Source organism: Elephas maximus, chromosome 17 (assembly GCF_024166365.1).
Source record: "Elephas maximus indicus isolate mEleMax1 chromosome 17, mEleMax1 primary haplotype, whole genome shotgun sequence".
In the NCBI taxonomy this organism is placed as follows: Eukaryota; Metazoa; Chordata; class Mammalia; order Proboscidea; family Elephantidae; genus Elephas; species Elephas maximus.
In genome coordinates, this window is record NC_064835.1 from 11,732,369 (window position 1) to 11,753,923 (window position 21,555).

The following is a 21,555-nucleotide window of genomic DNA, read 5'->3' on the forward strand; positions in this document are numbered from 1 at the left end:
TGGTTATAATAGAGCAAATCTGTTTTGTTTTTTTTTTTTTAAATCCAAATGTTACATGTCCATGGGTTTTTAAAGTCAATTAAAAGAATTGCTTCCAAGGTGGAAACAGCCTGTGTCCATCAACAGATGAATGGATAAACAAAAAGCGATACGCTCATAGCGGAGTGATGTTCAGCTGTGAGTAGGGATGAAGCGCCAACCCATGCTGTAACATGAATGAGCCTCGAAAGCAGGGTCCTGAGTGAAGTAAGGCAGATGCAAAAGGACAAATATATGATCCCGCTTACCTAGAATAGACAAATTCATAGAGACAGAAAGTAGATTAGAGGTGACCAGGAGCTGGGGAGGGGAGAGATCAGTTATTGCTCAGTGATTACAGAGCTTCTGTTTGAGACGATGAAAGGGGTTAGAAGTAGATATTGGTGCAACATGGTGAATGTAGCTAATGTCACTGAATTATATACTGAAAAATGGTTAAAACGGTAAATTTTATTATGTATATTTTACCACAATTAAAAAAAAATACACAAATATTTGAAATAGAACCACCAAACTGTAAGGATGGGGACAATATTAAGCCCATCTCCATGGGAAAAAGTTTTAAGATTTTAAATAAAATCTGGTAACTGTGTAATGTTTAAAAAAAAGTAAAGAATTGCTAAAAGGCTTACCAAAAACGATTCTCTGCCTCCAAACCCTCCAACTCCTCTGTGTCCCTCATTTAGATTTTTCAGTTCTTAGAACTGTTTCTTAACCTCTATGTTTTTAAGCCATATACTTATACTGCTTTCTCTTAATTACTCAGTGTTACCTGTTAACTTTTGATATTGTAGGAAAGGATTCAGAGCACTTAGTATCTCCCTCCTTCTGCTCCATATACTCCCACTATAGTTTTTTAAAGGAGTCCCTGGTAGTGCAAACAGTTAACCCATGGCTAACCAAAAGGTTGGAGGTTCAGGTCTGCCCAGGTGCCTCAGTAGAAAGGCCTGGAGATCTGCTTCTGAAAATCAGCCATTGAAACCTTTACGGAGCACAGTTCTATTCTGACACACATGGGGTCACCATTAGTTGGAATTGACTCAATGGCAACTGTTACTGGTAATTTTTTGAAAGGTTTCTTTTTTTTTTTTTTTTTGCTAAATCAGTGTTTGGGGTTTAAATTATTTTGTTCCGTGCTGTGCCAAGTAATATACTATGCTACAATTGTTTTTGCTTTTCTTAGAATAATTATTTTCATTTGCTTAGTTTTCAGTTTGTTCTTATCGCTACTAAGCCATACTGTGCTCTCCGTCATCCTCTCAATATAATTTTCTGTGGTGTAAAATCTATTAATATAGTATATATACTACACTATAGTTTTTTTTTTTTTATATAGTATATTGGAGCCCTGGTGGCACAGTGGTTAAGAGCTACGGTGAGCTGTGGCTGCTAACCAAAAGGTTAGCAGTTCGAATCCACTGTATGGGGCAGTTGTACTCTGTCCTATAGAGTCGTTATGAGTCAACAGCAGTGGGTGCTTTATATTACTGTGTAGGACTATTCCATGCCCCTGCTCCAGTGTCAACTGGTTAGCCTCTAGATGTGCCTCATTACCCATTATCCTGAGATTTCCTCTGCCAGTGGGTCTTAATTTCCTGTCTCTTCTGTGTTGGATTGCCTGTTTCTTAGCTCGTGTGTTTTCCTCTCTCTCTCTCTCTTTACTTCCTTGTTTGGTGGAGCATATCTTCAAAATAGCTTTTTGTGAAGAAGTTTTGTTATTTATTATGGGTTTCCAATCCTGTGAACTCTTTCAGTATGAATATTTATGTCTCTCAGGTCTTGAAAATGTTCTTAATAATTTCTTCTCTATTTATGTTTCCCTCTTTTTCTAGAGCTGTATTTTATGCTGGGATAATAAGGCATAAATTAGTAAAGCAAGGGGGCCTTGCAAGATCAGTTACGGTGTTGAGCCATGGACCAAAGAATATGATTGACCCAACCCTCTGCACGTCGGGAATGAGACAGAAAGAGGGATGGTGGGAGCAATCAAAACGGGGAGAAGGGTCTACCAGATAGGGGGGTCTACCAGATAGGGGAAGCCACTTGAACAAAAGCACGGAGGTAGGAACAATCATAGCACATGCAGGAAATGCTGAGGAGGTGAACCTGTCAGGGAGTTGTGGGGACGTGCTGCTGTTTGGGGAGACCAGATTAGAAAGATTTGTGAAAGCCAGGCAGGAGAGTGAGATTTGATGACGTGGGACATTGAGTTACTGATGAGTATTTAATGCTGGTGAGTGCCCGAGCATGTTTGAGCTGGTAATGGTGAGCAAAAGGATTTGGTGAGATTAGAAACTAGAAGTTGGGAGAATCACTAGAAGATTGTTTTAATAAATCAGGTTTGAGGGTGGTAAGTAGAAGGAAAAGGGACAATCAACAGGGTATAGTGACTGACTAGACACTGGTGATGAAGGGAGTTAGCTTGACTAATAACTCTGGACTTTGTTCATTCTTGGCATTTAGCTGCACATGCTATATATTGTCAGCGGACATGGAGCCCACTTTCTTACACATGAGTACAAGCTACTGCTGATGATGCTGAGGGCTTGCTTTTCACAGCACTAATGACAAGACTAAGTATAGGGCTAGTTTATTTTTTTATTTTTTATTTTATTAACTTTTATTGAGCTTCAAGTGAACATTTACAAATCAAGTCAGTCTGTCACATATAAGTTTACATACATCTTACTCCGTACTCCGACTTGCTCTCCCCCTAATGAGTCAGCCCTTCCAGTCTCTCCTTTCGTGACAATTTTGCCAGCTTCCCACTCTCTCTATCCTCCCATCCCCCCTCCAGACAGGAGATGCCAACACAGTCTCAAGTGTCCACCTGATATAATTAGCTCACTGTTCGTCAGCATCTCTCTCCCACCCACTGTCCCGTCCCTTTCATGTCTGATGAGTTGTCTTCGGGGATGGTTCCTGTCCTGTGCCAACAGAAGGTCTGGGGACCATGGCCGCCGGGATTCCTCTAGTCTCAGTCAGGCTAGTTGTTTTTGCTGTCATCTCACATAAGTGCTTGTAATATGTATTTGCCTATGTTCCATCAGTGTTGCTTCCTGTTGGAGAAGGCAAATGCAAAGTAGCGTTTTGTATGAATTATTATATATCTCCTAACAGCTTGCTTTGACAGGCTTATCAGCTATTTATCATGCTGCTGTAGGCAGGGAAATGGAAATATTCTCATTTGGTACCTCGTTTTTTAGAAAGCAAGTTTATAGAAAATGTTAATCCCTTTTGATTAATGAAATAACATTTCTTTGGAAGATGTTTTTGAAGTTATATTGTTATTCATTTTCCTCTTACAAATCTCTTTTTTTTTCTTTTTATCATAATAACCCACAGAGAATTTTTCATCTTTGAACTCTTTCCTCATTCTGTCCCTTAAACATTGTTTTCCCAGGTGATTTGTTGTAAGATTAATGTCTGTTCCTTCTTTTTGTATGGGTTCCAATTTTTAATCTTCAAGATTTTATTCTTTGAAGATGAGGAGGTGGAAAATTGTGCTAATTTTTAAACTTGTAAGCTAGGAAACTTTTTGTAGCACAGCAGTAATTGGAGGGAAATCTTAGAGCCATTTCTAAATACAGTTGCCCGCAGCTCACCATCTACTTGGTGTTTCTGTGATTGAGAGTGCCCTCTTATGGTGACACAGAAATACTTCAGGAAGTGCTAGAATCTGTGGAAGGTTCTGAGTTTTTAAAGAGGGGCTTGTGTGACCCTAAGCCCAAATCTAGCGCACTGATAGTTCTTTTCTGTATCTATGTGGTACTTGCCGCTGACAACTTCAGAAGGAGTTGAAAGATGCCACTCCCCTGTATTAGTTTCTTTTGGCTGCTGTAACAAAGTGTCACAAACTGGGTGGCTTAAGACAACAGGAATTTATTCTCTTCTGGTTCTGGAGGCTACAAGTACGAAGTCAAGGTGGTCAAGGTGTCCGCAGGGCCACGCTCCCTTCAAAGGCTCTGGGGAAGGATCCTTCCTTGCCTCTTCTAGTTTCTGGTGGTTGCTGGCAATCCTTGGTGCTCTTTGGTTTGTGGCAGCATACCTCCAGTCTCTGCCTCTGTCTTCATATGGCTGTCGTCTTCTGTGTGTGTCTGTCCATTTCCCTCTTTTTATAAAAGTACCAGTCATATTGAACTTAAAATTTATGCTAATTCAGTATGATCTCATCTTAAGTTGATGACATCTACAAAGGGTCTATTTCCGAATGAAGTCACATTCTGAGGTTCTAGGTGGATGTGGATTTTTGGAGAATACTGTTCAACCCAATACACCAAATAAAAATAGTCTACTAGGAAATTTTATTTGTTCTAGGTGGAACGACCTCCTTCTCCATTCTCTATGGCCCCACAAGCTACCCTTCCGCCGGTACCACCACGACTTGATCTTCTGCAACAGAGAGTATCTATTCCTTTAAGTGCTTCTGGTCCTGGAACTGCTTCAAAGGTAAATTTGTATAATTTCCTGATTCTTTGTTGTGGATTAGTAGGTTTTAATTTGCTTCCATCATGCTTCCACAGGCTGCCTCTGGCTCCCTTCATAAGGACAAACCATTACCAATACCTCCCACGCTTCGAGATCTTCCACCACCACCCCCTCCAGACCGGCCATACTCTGCTGGAGCAGAAACCCGACCTCAGAGACGCCCTCTGCCTTGTACACCAGGCGATTGTCTGTCCAGGGATAAACTGCCCCCTGTCCCTTCTAGCCGTCTTGGGGAATCATGGCTGCCCCGGCCAATCCCCAAAGTACCGGTAGCTTCCCCAAGCCCTAGTGACCCCTGGGCAGGACGAGAATTAACCAACCGGCACTCACTTCCGTTTTCATTGCCCTCACAATCGGAACCCAGACCAGATGGGTCTAAGCTCGGAAGCGCATTCAGTCTGGATACTTCCGTGGTGAGTCCTGATTTTGAAATTCTCTCTCCTATTAACAGTTATTTGTAGGCAGCATTTAATGGGCCAAGGTTTTGTGATCGATTTTGTGCAGAATCCAGAGATAATATAATCCCTGTCCTCAAGAAGTATGTATGCTAATAGAGCAGATAAAGTGTGTTTGTATATTATAATAAATGTCTTTTATGTATCAGCAAATGCCATGAGTAGTATAAATAGCAAATGCTTAAGTTTTAGAGGAAGGAGAGGTTATCTCCAGATTGATCAATCATGAGGGTTTATGGAAAGAGTGGCATCTGAAGTACTTTGGAAAATGGATACAGTTTTAAGGTAAATCCGAGTTACAGTGGCAGAAGTGCCTAAGGTGTGTCGTGGAATGATGATACCCCTTAGTTTGGGTAGAGCAGAAATTTTGTGTATCAAAGCAGGAGAAAGGACTGAAAAGGAAGATTAATATTAGGTTAGAGGGGTTTAGTACCCTCTCCCAAAATAATTTGAATTTATTTGGTAGGAAATGAGGAGCATTTGAAGGTTTAAAATTTGGAATGACATGACCAAACTGATGCTTTAAAGAGATTAATCTAGTAGCAGTTTGCAGGAAGAAGTCCCTGAGTATTGCAAACAGTTAAGTGCTCGACTACTAGCCAAAAGGTTGGTGGTTCTAAGCCACCCAGAGGTACCTCGACATGGCATTGTCATGAGTTGGAATTGACTCGATGGCAGCTAACAACAACTGAGTGTGTAGGATAGCTTGGAAGGGAATAGATGAAAAAAGACAGGTTAATGGTCCATTCTCTAACTGTGAGATGAGGGGCTCAACCGGGGATGTAAGGGATATATCCATTCTTTTGTTGGTTCATTTATGCACACAAGAAATCTTGCCATCACAGGGTTTACATTCTAGGTGGGTAGAAGACAGAAAATAAACAAGTAAGTAAAAACACATAGTATGTCAGATAATGATGAATTCTGTGGGGAAAAATAAAGTAAAGAAGAGGTATAGGGAGAGCTGGAGTTAGGGTGGGAGGTACGTGGAGGGATGGAGTATAGTTATAAGCAAAGACCTAAAGCAGTAGGGAAAGCGGACCATGCTGGTTCTGGGGGAAGACCAGTCCAGAAGGAAGGAGAGCAAATGAGTTTGGAAGAGTCTATTTGAGGAATAACAAAGGGGTCAGGTAGAGCTGGTGCTGAGTAAACAAGAGGGAGAGTAATTTTCTGTTAGCGGAAGTGGGCAGCCAGATCAGGAAGAGTCTTCAGAGAGCTTGAAACGAGGACCTAAGAAGACCTGAAAGCAGCGAATGGATCAGGGTAGCGGAAAGATGAGAAATTACCAGGAATCCCTCAGATTTTGAACCTAGCTAACTAGGGACATGTTGAACTTGAGATGAGATTGGGACATTGAAGGAAGAATTGGCCAGTAGGTAGTTGGAAATCTAAGAAAGAGATGGAACTAGAAGGGTGAAGTTGAGGAATGTTGTGGTCTTTAAATGAACTGTCTATTTCTTGGTTGCAGGGAAAGAGCAGTAACTAACTTTTAAGTGGCATCTTAGAGAGAAGCAGTCTAGTGAGAGTGGATTAGGCTTGACTTTCTGGTTGCATCAGTGTAGAAAGACCATTTTAGGCTTCGATATAGATTGTTTAAGCTAGAAATGGTGTTTGTGCAGATAGCCAATTTACTCAAATTTTTCTAGAGTTAAAAAAGCAAAGAAAAAAACGTTTCCCTGGCTCTTTTTAGGTCTGTCTCTCTAACCTGTACATTTGAACTTTCTTCAGAGCCTGAAAGCAGTGGTGCTTTGTCAGTTATAATAAAATAGGCATGGCATTGAGCATCTGTATCTGTATTATTGTTCTTATTATTTTGAATAGGTTACATAAGGGGAGAAACTTAGCTGTGTGGTAAGGAGATTCTTTTCTTAGAACTTTGCTTTTCTCTCCAGAATGTGAATAGCAGCCCATTAGGTCCAGAGTGTGAGCACCCCAAAATCAAGCCTTCCTCATCTGCCAATGCTATTTATTCTCTTGCATCCAGGTAAGTTCACTAACAGCTGCATTTCACACTGTGGAGTTGGTACTTTTAAACAGCTTCTTTATAGAAAGTTTAGAAAACCCAGAAGAGTCTAAAGAAGAAAATAAAAATCGATCTGTATTCACACAGTGTAGAAATTATCTATCCTGTTTTATGTTTGGCAATCCTGGTGGCATAGTGGTTAAGTGCTACAGCTGCTACCCAAGAGGTCGGCAGTTCAAATCCGCCAGGGGCTCCTTGGAAACTATGGGGCAGTACTACTCTTGTCCTGTAGGGTCGCTGTGAGTCGGAATCGACTCGACGGCAGTGGGTTGGATTTTATGTTTTAGGATATTTCCTTCCATTCTTTTTTATGTGTATATGTATATAAATCAGTCTTGCTGGAGCGCTTGTCAATTTTATTAATGTTTTCAAAGAAGCAGTTTTGGTTTTGTTTTTATTCTTACTGGGCATATGCTTTTTGTTTCATTGATTTTCTGCTCTTGATTTTATTCTTCCATCTTTCTTTCTTTAAATTCGTTATTCTCTTTCTCGTTTCATTAGATATTGTTCATTTCTCTATTTTCTGTTATTTCTCTCTTTACATCACTCTGACTAGTTTCTACTATATTCCAATTCATTAGTCTTCTCTTTTGCTATTTCTAATCTGCCCATAAACCCATCTGTTGAATTTTTATTTTTAGATACTATGTTTTTAGGTTCTAGAATTTCCTTTTTTTTTAATCAGTGATTCTAGTTCTGTAATAAAATTCTCTGTCCTCTTTTCCTCTTTTTTTTTATCGAACATATAAAGGCTATTTAAAAGGCCCTATCTGATAACTCCAGTTGTCTCCCAGCTTGGCAAGATCCCCAGAATACCTGCTTAGCTCTTCAATTGCTACTTCCTGCTTGGTTTTTAGAATCTAGCCCCAGTGCATACACAGTTTAGGAATTAGCAATACTTCAAGGGGAAATTGCAGGTAGAATTTCAGGCTCATTTCTTTGCTGTTCCTCTGTGATTTTTGGCTCCTCACACCTTGGCCATCATGGTACTGCCAGATTCCATACTCTCCCCAGCCCATCGAGATTGTCTTGAATCCCAAATTCTGAACATTTGATATGGGGTTTACTTTAGTGTATTTTTCTTCTTTCTGGAATCTCGATCTCTCAAATCCTGGCTGCCTGGTTGCTCTCCAGTGCTTTATTTTATCCAGCTTTTATAGTTGTTCTAGGCAGAGGGTGAGGTGATACATCTTACTTGGCCATGGCTGTAAACGTGTATGAAATGTGTGTTTATAGATCAAAAAATGTTTTTAATTAAATTGGATCATATTTATAATTTCATATCCTTTTTTTAACTTAGCATTATATCATGAGCATTTCGTCCTCTATCATTTAAAAAGGTCTCCACAAATGCTCACTTTTAATGATTGCATACTATATAATGTGGCTATAACGTTGCATATTTAATCATTCCCGTATTGTTGGATATTTATAGTGTTTAAAAGTTTTTACTGCAGTAAATAACGCTTCAGTGAATGTCTTTCTATAGAACCAGAGATGTAGCCAAAGAAGAGAACAGGCTTATAAAACTAGAACTACTGTGCCAAAAGGGTATAAATGCTTTTAAGGTATATATGATCAAGATGCTCTCTGAGAAGGAGGTATAGTTTTATTAATCCCACCAGTGAAGAGAATTACAATTTATTTCCACTTAGGAGTATCTTCAGGTGTATTGCTGATTCCTAAACTGTGTATGCACTGGGGCTAGATTCTAAAAACCAAGCAGGAAGTAGCAGTTAGAGCTAAGCAGGTATTTTGGGCATCTTGCCAAGCTGGGAGACAACTGGAGTTATCAGACAGGCCTTTTAAATAGGTATTATTTATGTGTTCAATAAAAAAAGAGGAAAAGAGGACAGAGAATTTTATTAGAGAACTAGAATCACTAATTAAGAAAAAAAGATCACAAGGAAATTCTAGAACCTAAAAACACAGTATCTAAAAATCACTTCTACCTAGTGGTTTTCAAATTACTTCAAATCATTTTAAAGCCATAGACCTGATTTAAGTGGAACTCCAGGTACGTAAGCTAGATATGAACAAATCTACTCTTGTGGGAGTAGAAGTAGGCCTCTGAGGCTCCTGCTTGGAACCTCTAAAGGACCAAGGGACACAGTTTTATTGACTTCAGGTCTGTTGATGCGTGTGTGTGCCCACATTCATTGCTTTAATACACTATTGTTTGACATTTAGATTTTTATGTGTTTTTTTCAGTAGTATAAATAATGCTACAGTGGGTATTCTTCATTGTCTCCTTAGGGAAAATTCTTAAGAAATTTCTGAGTCCAAGGGTAAATATTGTGGGTTTAATGTTTTTGATGAATTGTACTCTAGAAAAATTGTACCAGTTTTCTATTTCTACAGCTATGTAGGAAAGTACCTATTCCTCTACACCTTCTCCAACACTTAAAAATTTTTTTTAAATCTTTGTGGCTCATTGTTTCAACTGGCATTTTATTGTGAAAAATTTCAAACATGAGGGGGTGGGGCAGAGCCAAGATGGCGGACTAGTCAGATGCACTAAGCCATTCCTCTGCAACGAAGACCTGAAAAACCAAGTAAGACAGATGCAGATGTCAATCCTGGAACCCTGAATGTTAAATTAAGGAATAAAGTATTAGATCGGAAGACACTGAGAAGAAGAAACTAATAGAAAAAGGTAAACGAGTAGAGCTACAGGGTGGAGGTCCCTGGCCAACCAGCAGGAGGCAGCATGGCCATCTGGGAATAAAGCCAACAACACAACAGCAAGAACACAGAAAGGCACTCTGAATTCCCAGTATAGATAGAGGTATGGCATAGACACACCCAGACCTAAGTAAGACAGCATTCCCTGGCTGCAACTAAGTGAAGTGCCCAGACATTTTCACACAGTAACCACGGGAGCATGCTCCTAAAAACCCCACCCCTCTGGAGAATAGCAGCAAGAACCGCCCCATCCTGGCATCCCCAGCTGCCGAGGACCACAGTACAAACTCATCTTATTAACCTCCTTCATCTATCCTCATCTGCCCCCCCTTCACCCCCCTGCCCCCCCCCTTGCCTGCCAAGCACCGTGCCCCTGAGCAGGACTGGCGTGGAGCCCTGGACCTCGCCCTGTGCTGCCCCCAGGCCCTGCCCCACCTAACACTGTGCTCCCCAAGTGGGACCAGCTCAGACCTCTGGACTCCTGGGCTCCGCCCGGCACTGCCCACCTGGCTTTGCCAGCCCAGGTTTGTGCGGCAGACAAACGACCGGTCCCTGCCTCTCTCCCCACTGCTGGACCTGCTGCACCATAGCCGAGTGATTGGCTCTGCTCAACTGGACAGGGTAGTGAGAACTGTCATACCCACGGACAAAGAAGCAACAAAACATACTCAGCCTGCCTGCCCAGACGTAACCAAATAAAATTAAAAAGCAGGATAAACCAAACAAATCTACAGTTAATAAATGAAGAAAATAATACCTGAATGTCTCAGAGACAGCAGACAATGTCAAAATGTATTTAAAAAACAGGACAGGATGGCCCAAGTAAGCAACCAAAAAAACTACCAGGTGACCTTCTAGTGGAAGAAGAGTCACTGGAACAACCTGATAGAGAATTCAAAAGTCTAATATTCGGGGCTTTCCAAGAGATTAGGAAAGAGATCAAGGAAAATACAACACTAAGGAAAAAATAGACAAAATCATGGAAAATACAAAATCAACTAAAATATAGCAAAAATCAAGGTAACACAAAGCAATGGAAGACTTCAGGAAAATAATACAAGAACAAAAAGTCAAAATAAATAAACAATTAGAAATCATACAAAAACAGCAATTAGAAATTCAAAAGATAACAAAATTTCAGAAATGAATAACACAGTAGAAGGTTTTAGGAGCAAATTGGAAACAATGGAAAAAAGAACCAGCAAAACTGAAGACAAATCCATGGATACACTTACTGTGAGGAAAAACCAGAGAAAAGAGTGAAGAAAACCTAAGAGCTCTGTGGGATACAGTCAAGACCAAAAATTTACGCATGATCGGAGTTCCAGAACGGGGGAGAAAATAGAAAACGCAGAGAGGATCACTGAAGATTTACTGACAGAAAACTTCCCTAATGTCATGAAAAATGAAAAACTGACTATCCAAGAAACTCAACGAACCCCACATAGGATAGGAGGGTCACCATCATAATCACACTTGCCAAAACCAAAGACAAAGAATCCTGACAGCAGCTCTTAAAAAATGAAAAGTCACACACAAAGCAGAAACAATAAGACTAAGCTGTGATTACATGGCAAAAACCATGCAGCCAAGAAGGCAATGGGATGACATACATAAAACCTTGAAAGAGAAAAATTGCCAGTCAAGAATAAGGTATGCTGGAAAACCCCTCAAATATAAACGCAAAATTAGGACATTTCCAGATAAGCAGAAATTAAGGGAATATGTAAAAACCAAACCAAACTTAACAGGAATTATTAAAGGGAGTCCTTCAGTTAGAGAGCCAATAACATCAGACACCACCCTGAATCTAGAACACAGGTTAGCATCACCAAATACCACCCTTGGTAATGAATTCTCAACAATAAAACAAAACTAAAAGATTTATAGCAGGGAAGCAGAGATGTCAGTCTATAAATGACAACAATGTCAGAACAATAAATGGGGGAATAAATGGTGTAGGTATAGAGCTTTCCAGTGTAGTCAAGGCAATATCAAGTAATAAAAGCCTGGTTCAAATTTAGGAAGATAGGGATAAATTTCGAAGTAACCACAAAAAAGTTAACAAACCTACTCATCAAAATAAAGAGGAAAAACAAAGTCTCAGTAAGCACAGAATCTACAAAAATGAAAAGAAATTCCACAAATGAAAGGAACTCAGCACAGGAGAGTAAGAGGAACAAAGAAAACATAAGCACCACAAAAAAAAAAAAAAAAAAAGCGCTACAGAATGACAGCAGTAAACTGATAATCACACTGAATGTAAATGGCTTAAATGCATCCATAAAGAGACAGAGAGTGACAGAATACATTAAAAAAAAAAAAAAAAAAGGACCCATCTATAAGAGACACACCTTAGAAACAAAGATGGAAGTATATTATAAAATCAAAGGATGGAAAAACCTGTATCAAGCAAACAGCAACCAAAAAAGAGCAGAAGTGGCAATACTAATCTCAGATAAAATAGACCATAAGGCAAAATTCACCATAAAGGTCAAGAAGGTCATTATATAATGATTAAAGGGACAATCTACCATGATGACATAATCTTAATAAATATGCATCCAGTGACAAGGTTCCAAAATAGATAAACTAACAGCACTGAAAAGAGAAATGGTTCCGCAATAATAGTAGGAGACTTCAGCATACTGCTCTTGGTAAAGGGCAGAACATCTAGAAGGAAACTCAGCAAAGATACCGAAGACCTAAAGGCCACAGTCAACCAACTTGACCTTATAGACATATATAAAATGTTCCACCCAACAGCAACAAAGTATACATTTTTTTTCTAACACACCTGGAACATTCTCCGGAATCGACTGCATGTTAGACCAGAAAGTAACTCTCAACAAATCCAAAACACTGAGATGACACAAATCATCTTCCCTGATCACAGCACCGTAAAAGTAGAAATTAGCATCGGGAGGAACAAGGAAAAAAAAATCAAATACATGGAAACTGAATAACATCTTGCTTAAAAATCACTGGGTCATAGAAGAAATCAAAGATGGAATTTAAAAAATTCCTAGAATCAAATGAGAATGAAAACAAATCGTGCCAAAATCTTTGGGACACAGCAAAGGCAGTGCTCAGAGGTCAGTTTATACCAAGAGATGAACACAACAAAAAAGAAGAAAGTGATAAAATCAAAATATTAGCTTTACAACCCGAACAAATAGAGAACAACAAAAGAAGCCTACAGTCACGAGAAGAAAGGAATTAATAAAGATCAGACCAGAAATAAATACAATAGAGACTAGAAAAACAATAGAATCAACAAAACAAATACTGGTTCTTTAAAAGAATCAACAATCCATCGACCAAAAAAGAAAACCAGGAGAGGAAGCAAATAACCCAATTAAGAAATGAAATAGGGGACTGTCTTAGTCATCTAGTGCTGCTATAACAGAAATACAACAAGTGGTTGGCTTTGACAAAGAGAAATTCATTTCTTCACAGTAAAGCAGGCTACAAGTCCAAATTCAGGGCATCAGCTCCAGGGGAAGGCTTTCTCTCTCTTTCAGCCTTCTCATCAATTTCCCCCCCCCACCCCCCCGACTAGAAGTTTCTCTGTGCAGAGACCCTGGGTCCAGAGGATGTGCCCTACTCCCGGCACTGCTTTCTTGGTGGTATGAGGTCCCCACTCTCTGCTTGCTTCCCTTTTCCTTTTTATCTCTTGAGAGATAAAAGATGGTGCAGGCCACACCCCAGGGAAACTCCCTTTACATTAAATCAGGGATGTGACCTGGGTAAGGGTGTTACAATTCTACCCTAATGCTCTTTAGCATAAAATTACAATCACAAAATGGAAGACAACCACACAATACTGAGAATTATGGCCTAACCAAGTTGACACATTTTGGGGGAATACAGTTCAATCCATGACATTCCACCGGTTGGCCCCCAAAAATCACATCCTTGAAACATGCAAAATATATTCACCCCATCATATCATAGCAAAAGTCTTAACTCCAAGGCCGAAATCCAAAAATTCTGCTTCATCTAAGAAATCTAAAAAAACAAGTTACCTCCTTCCAAAGGTACAATGGCCCAACAGGTGCAAGCTAGACAAATCCATTACAAATAGGAGAAACTGGAGGAAAAAAAGGGATAACAGTATCTAGCAAGTCAACAGAACACATTATGTTAGCCCTCAGGCTTTGAAAATAATTCTCTGTTCTCTGAGACAATTTACACAGTGGCCCTGCCCTCCAGGCTTTAGGTATTGGCCACACTCTCCAGATTCTGAATGGAGGCCCCTCGGCCCTGGACTTCAGCTCTGCCTTCCAGGCCCACTGGAACAGCATCTCTGTCTGCTCCCTTGGCTTTGGGCTCACCATTCTCCTGGTCCATCTGAGTGGCAGTTCCACCCTTAGAAACACCAGAGGCCATGGCTCCACCCTTTGAAACCCCAGAGGTCCTGACCATACCTTTTGAGACTGAGGCATCTTGGCTTCTTGTGTTCCTTGTCTCTTCAGCTTCAGCTTCCCAGTTTCTTGGCCTCTTAGCTCCTCGGCCTTACGCCCACATCTGCCCTGTTGGGGCAAGGGTTCCAAAGCTCTGTAGCTCCACCAGTAAGTGCATGGAGGCAACCCACTCTGCTAGGAAGCCTCCTGCACACAGACATTCAACTCTCTTGCTCCGTGGGTCAGCAAGCCTAGCTCTACTGATAAGTGCCCGGAGGCACCCCACTCTGCCAGGAAGCCTCCTGTGCACAGGCACTCAGCTCCCTCGCTCCGTGGATCAGCTCCAGCACTGTGTGGCGCTGGTCTTCTGGTTCTGCGGCTTCTCTGCTGCTGCTGCTCCTCTATCTAGTCACAGTTTCAAAACCACATACACATTTTAGGTATCTGTTAGAGCAGCACCCCACTTTTGGTACCAAGTGCTGTTTTAGGGATATTACAACAGACCCAAGTGAAATAAAAAGGATCATAACAGTACTATGAAAAACTGTACTCCATCAAATTTGAAAACCCAGAGGAAATGGACAAATTTCTAGAAACACACTCTTTACCTAAACTAACAAACTGAGATCAAAAATCTGAACAGACACATAACAAGAGAAGAGATTGAAAAGGTAATAAAACAAAAAGCCCCCCCCCCCAAAAAAAAGTTCTGGCCCAGATGGCTTCACTGGAAAATTCTACCAAACATTCAGAGAAGAGGCCACACCAGTACTACTCAAACTATTTCTGAACATAGAAAAGGAAGGCACACTTCCACATTCATTCTACAAAGACACCACAAAAAAGAAAATTGCTGACAGACATCTCTTATGAATATAGATGCAAAAAGTGTCAACAAAATTCTAACCAATGGAATTCAGCATCATATAAAAAAAAAAAAATACACCACGACCAAGTGGTTTTCGTACCAGGTGTGCAAGGATAGTTCAACATTAGAAAATCAATCAACATAATCTACCACATAAATAAAAGAATCACACGATCATCTCACTCAACACGGAAGAGGCATTCAATAAAGTCCAACACCCATTCCTGATAAAAACTGTCAACAGGATGGGAACAGAACGGAAATTCCTCAACATAATAAAGGGCATACAAAACCATAGTGGTTAAGTACTACGGCTGCTAACCAAAGGTCGGCAGTTCGAATCCTCCAGGCGCTCCTTGGAAACTATGGGGCAGTTCTGCTCTGTCCTATAGGGTCGCTATGAGTCGGAATCGACTCGACGGCAGTGGGTTTGTTGTTGTATACAAAACCAGCAGCCAACATCATTCTCAATGGAGAGAGGCTGAAAACATTTCCTCTGAGACCAGGAACAAGACAAGGGTGCGCTTTATCACCACTCCTATTTAACATTGTGCCGGAAGTCCTAGCTGGAGCAGTAAGGCAAGAAAAAAGAAATAAAGGGCGTACAAATTGGTAAGGAAGAATTAAACTACTCCTGTTCACAGATGACATCATACTAGACACAGAGAACTCTAAAGACTCCACAAGAAAACTGCTGGAACTAATAGAAAGATTCAGCAGAGTAGCAGGATACAGGGTAAACATAAAAAAATCAGTTGGATTCCTATACGCCAGTAAAGAGAAAAGGAAATCAGGAAAGTAATACCATTTATAATAGCCCTTTAAAAATAAAATACTTAGAAATAAATCTAACCGGGGATGTAAAAGACCTATACAAGGAAAACTAAAAAACACTACAGCAAAAAAAAAAAAAAACAGAGACCTACATAAAAGGAAAAACATACCATGCTCATGGTTAGGTAGACTCAACATTGTGAAATGTCAGTTCTACCTAAAGCATTCTTTAATGAGATGGAAAAACTATTCATTAACTTCATGTGGAACGGAAAGAGGCCTCAAATAAATAAAGCATTATTGAAGAAGAATAAAGTAGGAGACCTTGCATTACCTGACCTCAGAACCTACTGTACAGCTGCGGTAGTCAAAACAGCCTGGTACTGGTACAACGACAGATACTCAGATGTAAATCTGTCTACCTATAGCACCTGATCTTAGACAAAAGCCCAAGGTCCATTAAATGTGGAAAAGTCAGCCTTTTTAACAAATGGTGCTGGCAAAACTGAATGTCTGTCTGTAAAAAAAAATGAAACAGGACCCATACCTCACATCATGTAAAAAAAAACCCTAATTCAAAATGGAGCAAAGACCTAAATATAAAGCCAAAAATTATAAAGATCATGGGGGAAAAAATAGGGTCAACGCTAGGGGCCCTAATGTACAGCATAAATAGGATACAAACCATAACTAACAATACACAAACACCAGAAGATAAACTAGGTAACTGGGGTCTTCTAAAAATTAAACACTTACGCTCATCAAAAGACTTCACCAAAAGAGTAAATAGAGAACGTACAGACTGGGCGAAAATTTTTGGCTATGACATATCCTCAAAGGTCTAATTTCTAAAATCTGTAAGAAAATCTAACACCTCTACAAAAAAAAAAAGACAGACAATCCCATTAAGAAATGGGCAAAGGGTATGAACACTCACTTCACCAAAGAAAACATTCAGGTGGCTAACAGACACATGAGGAAATGCCCTGCAGATCAGAACTATAATGAGATACCATCTTATCCCAACATTACTGACAGTAATAATAAAAATAAACAGAAAATTAACAAAATGTTAGAGAGGCTTCAGGGAAATTGGAAATCTTTTGAACTGATGGTGGGAATGTAAAATGGTACAACCATTTTGAAAAACCATAGGGTGCTTCCTTTAAAAGCTAGAAGCAGAAATACCGTGTGATCCAGCAATCCCACTCCTAGGAATTTATCTTAGAGAAATGAGAACCATCACACGAATATACACATGCACACCCATATTCACTGCAGCATTGTCTACAATAGCAAAAAGATGGAAACAACCTAAGTGCCCACGAACAGATGAATGGATAAACAAAAAAATGTATATATACACAATAGAACACTGTGCAGCGATAAAGAACGATTAATCCGCGATAAATCTCACAACGTAGATGAATCTGAAGGGCATTTGGTGAGTGAAATAAGTCAATCACAAAAGGACAAATACTGTATGAGACCACTCAAGAAAAGGTTTACACACAGAAAGAAACAATCTTTGATGGTTATGAGGGAGGGAAGGGAAAAACACTAACTAGACAATAGATAAGTGGTAACTTTGGTGAGGGGTAGGACTATACACAATACGGGGGGAAGTCAGCACAGCTTGACCAAGGCAAAGTCATAGAAGCTTTGTAGATGCACCCATATCCTGAGAGATCGAGTTACTGGTCTGAGGACTGGGGGCCATGGTGATGGGGAGCATCAAAGTCAATTCTGACTCATAGTGACCCTAGGTTGTAAGAAAATGTTCTACAGCCTACTTCACTGAGTAATGCCTACGGTCTTGAAAGCTTGCAGCCAACCATCTAAGATACCTCTACTGGTCCCACCCCATCTGGAGCAAGGGAGAATGAAGAAAACCAAATATACAAGGGAAAGATTAGCCCAAAGGACTTAATGGACCACAACTTCCACAGCCTCCACCAGACTGAGTCCAGAAGAACTAGATGACTGCCGGCACCAACTACTCTGACAGGGATCACAATAGAGGGTCCTAGACAGAGGAGGAGAAAAATGTAGAACAAAATTGAAACTCACAAAAGAAGACTAGACTTTTACTGGTCTGGCAGAGACTGGAAAAACCCTGGGAGTATGGCTCCTGGACACCCATTTAACTCAAAGCTGAAGTCACTCCCGAAGTTCACATTTCAGCCAAAGATTAGACAGACCTGTAAAACAAACAATAACACACATAGTTCAGCCATGTATATGAATCTTAAGTGTGCTCACAAACCCAAAAACAAAGACTAGAAGGCAGGAAGGGATAGGAAAACTGGACGAATGGAAATGGGAACCTGGGGTCCAGAAGGGGAGAGTGTTAACACATCATGGGATTGGCAACCAATGTCACAAAACAATTTGTGTATTAATTGTTGTCATGGATTGACTTGTGTCCCCCCCAGATAACCATCAATTTGACTAGGTCATAATTCCCAGTGTTGTATGATTGCCTACCATTTTGTCATGTGATGTGATTTCCCTATGTGCTGTAAATCCTGTCACTATGATGTAATGAGATGGATTAAAAAAAAAAAAAAACCGTTTGCCATCAAGTGGATTCTGATTCATAGCGACCCTATAGAACAGAGTAAAACTGCCCCATAGGGCTTCCAGGGTGCGCCTGGTAGATTCAAACTGCCAACCTTTTTGGTTAGCAGCTGTATCTCTTAATCACTAAGCCACCAGGGTTTTCATGAGATGGATTAGTGGCAGTTACATTGATGAGATCTACAAGATTGGATAGTGTCTTAAGCCAGTCTCTTTTGAGATATAAAAGAGAGAAGCTAGCAGAGAGACATGGGGACCTCATTCCACCAAGAACGCAGTGCCAGGAACAGAGCGCATCCTTTGGACCTGAGGTTCCTGCACTGAGATGCTCCCAGACCAAGGGAATACATGCGTCACAAGGACCTTCTTCCAGAGCCGGCAGAGAGAAAGCCTTCCCCTGGATCCAGTGCCCCGAATTCAGACTTCTAGCCTAGTGGACTGTGAGAGAATAAACTTCTCTTTGTTAAAGCCATCCACTTGTGGTATTTCTGTTATCATAGCACTAGACAACTAAGACAATTGTTTAATGAGAAACTAATTTGCTCTGTAAACTTTCACCTAAAGCACAATAAAAAAAAAAAAGATTTCAAACATAAAGTTGAAAGAATTTTACTGTGAATGCCCATGTATTCACTACCTGGATTCTACTATTAAAATACATTTATTATGCTTGTTTTATTACACATCCATCTACTTATACTTCTTCCCACCCATCGTACTTTTTTGACTCATTTCAAAACAAACTGTAGATACTAGTACACTTCCACCTTCAGCATGCAGATGATTAAAGTTCAATAATTTGTTGCAGTTTTTTTATTTTAATGTAATGTCTATGCACATTGAAATGCACAAATCTTAAGTGTACATTTGTAGTGCAGACAGAAAAATAAATGTAATAGGTGCTCCTGGTAGTGTGTTTAGAAAGTGCAAAGTATATGTATACACATATGTGTGTCTGTGTGTGTGTGTGTATATATACACACACACATAAAATATAAGAAAGGAAAAACACTCATAAGGTCATACTCCCAGAAGCTATTTTGTTTCTGTGTGTTTGTGTGTTGTTATTATTTTTTCCTCATTCAGTTGGTTGGTTGTTTTTGTCTTTGTCTAGTTTCAGGGTATGGGTTGGCAGGAGAAGTTTTGTTTCAAAAGCTTCTGGGAGATAGTATGTATAGGTATGACAGCAAGGTCCCCGAAGAACTAGTCAGAAGATCAGGGATGTAGTCCCAGACTAGATGCTAACTACCAAGTCACTTTATCTTTCTGTATCAGATTTTCGTGGTTAAAATGAAGAGAAATAGTGTTCATGCTGTGAATATTTGAGAAAGCATTTGACTAGCTGTATATTTTTTGAAATCACAGGTGGATTTTAGAATTGGCATACATTGCTAGCATATTGTCAGAAAGCCACCTGATGTTTCTTACTTCAAACCTAATGAAAGAAAAACTAGGATGCTGGCTGTAAGGCCGAGACTCTATAATGAAACTTATTTTGGGATCAGGACTAACCGGTATCAATACCTATCCCAGAGTGACACATCTGAAGCGCAGTAGCTGCACCTCTGGCCAGCTAAAGATGTGATGAAAGTTTGGAGTTAGAGTGCTTTTTTCTAATCACCTACCTTAGTCAGTAGAAATAATGTCTCCCTAGGTGGCATCTGTTTTGCTGTGTCAAATACCAAATTTGAATTGTGGTCCCTTTCGAAGCCACTTGTTTCATACTTGGAAGTTTTCCAGCTTGTTAATTTTTTTAAATGTGTTTCCTTTTCTATTTTTTTATTCTTCAAGACCTCTTCCTGTGCCAAAGCTTCCTCCTGGGGAGCAGTACGAGAATGAGGAGGACACAGAATATATGACTCCCTCCTCTAGGCCTTTGGAGACAGCCCAGAGTTCACGGTAGGTTCACAACGATCCTGTTTTGAACCAACCACCTTCATGTGGGTAATCAATTGACATCACTCACTGCTCAGCTTGCTTCTTGCACGCTGTGTGCCACACTCCCAGAAGCAGTTTTGTTTCTCTGTGTGTTGTTTTTAAAATTTTTGTCCTCAAAAAGATATATCTAGCCCCTAATGTTTAAGTCTGGAAACCCTGGTGGCATAGTGGTTAAGTGCTATGACTGTTGACCAAAAGGTTGGCAGTTCAGATCCACAAGGTGCTCCTTGGAAGCTCTGTGGGACGGGCCTACTCTGTCCTGTAGGGTCACTATGAGTCAGAATTGACTCAACAGCAATGGGTTTGGTTTTGTTTTTGTTTTTAAATGTTTAAACCTCTTTTAGATGTGAACAATGCCACTTACGTTTTTAAAACATCACAGTAACCTCAAAAACACATCTGTTATTCGTCCAAGAGTCAACCTTATGACACTTAGTGAGCCTGGCAAAAGAAGAATATGTTGTCATAATGGAATCGGGGTCTAGAATGGTTGTGAATAAATTAGTCTTATCAATATGTTCGCAGATAGTAAAGTTTTATTTCTGAAGATTATGCCCCTTTCCTTCCTGTTCAGAGTGAGTGAATGTGACCAGCAAATTGATAACTGTACGTATGAATCCATGTATAACATTCAGCCCCAGGCAGCATCTGTCATGGAGAGTAGTACTTTTGGTGAGTAACCATTATGCTCCTTTGAAAAATAGTTGGTGTGAAGTATTTTAATGAGCCTGAAATATTTGGTTAATGAGATAGCTTTAAGTGGAAAATTCTTTTTAATCATATTCTTTGGTAAAACCCTCTCCACTCTTTTGTTTCCTGTTTACACAGCTAGTTCCTTTTGTACTTTTTCTTTCTCCCAGGGCCTGGAGACATTTGTGTTATATGGCCTGGACCTATAATATCAGCAGCTCCTTTTTATTCCCATTGCTTTTTAGCATTGATGAAATTCTTTTGTGTGTGGGTGGTGAATTCCCACGTTAACTAGCTTACCCAAGTTGAAAGTTCAAGAAGGCAGCACACATAGGGCCCTTTGGCCGATCTTCTGAGGTGAAAAGCAGATAGAAATGTTGAATGAGTGCTTTAAAGTGACACTTGATCTTTGGCATCAATGGCTATTATCCTTGGCAAGGGTAGCCTTTGACATGTTCAAGAAAAAGTGCTGCAGGATTGGTGCAGATTTTGTTTTCTCTGTGCCTTTTATCTTTCCCCACAGGGCTTCACATGGTTTTTGGCCTGTAGTAACTGTTGCATGAAAAACATGACTCTGTACCTGCATGAATGAATGGATGTCCCTGTACT

At 40.1% G+C, this 21,555-nt stretch overlaps 1 protein-coding gene across 1 annotated transcript in view; it reads left to right on the top strand.

Moving 5' to 3' along the window:
- Positions 1–21,555, top strand: part of CBL (Cbl proto-oncogene) — a 101,439-nt gene that overhangs the window by 70,017 nt on the left and 9,867 nt on the right. Inside the window, exons 10-14 of the mRNA XM_049856383.1 lie at positions 4,357–4,488; positions 4,563–4,940; positions 6,875–6,966; positions 20,110–20,217; positions 20,831–20,928. Of these exons, the coding sequence (XP_049712340.1) occupies positions 4,357–4,488; positions 4,563–4,940; positions 6,875–6,966; positions 20,110–20,217; positions 20,831–20,928 (808 nt within the window). The remainder of the gene's footprint in view (positions 1–4,356; positions 4,489–4,562; positions 4,941–6,874; positions 6,967–20,109; positions 20,218–20,830; positions 20,929–21,555) is intronic.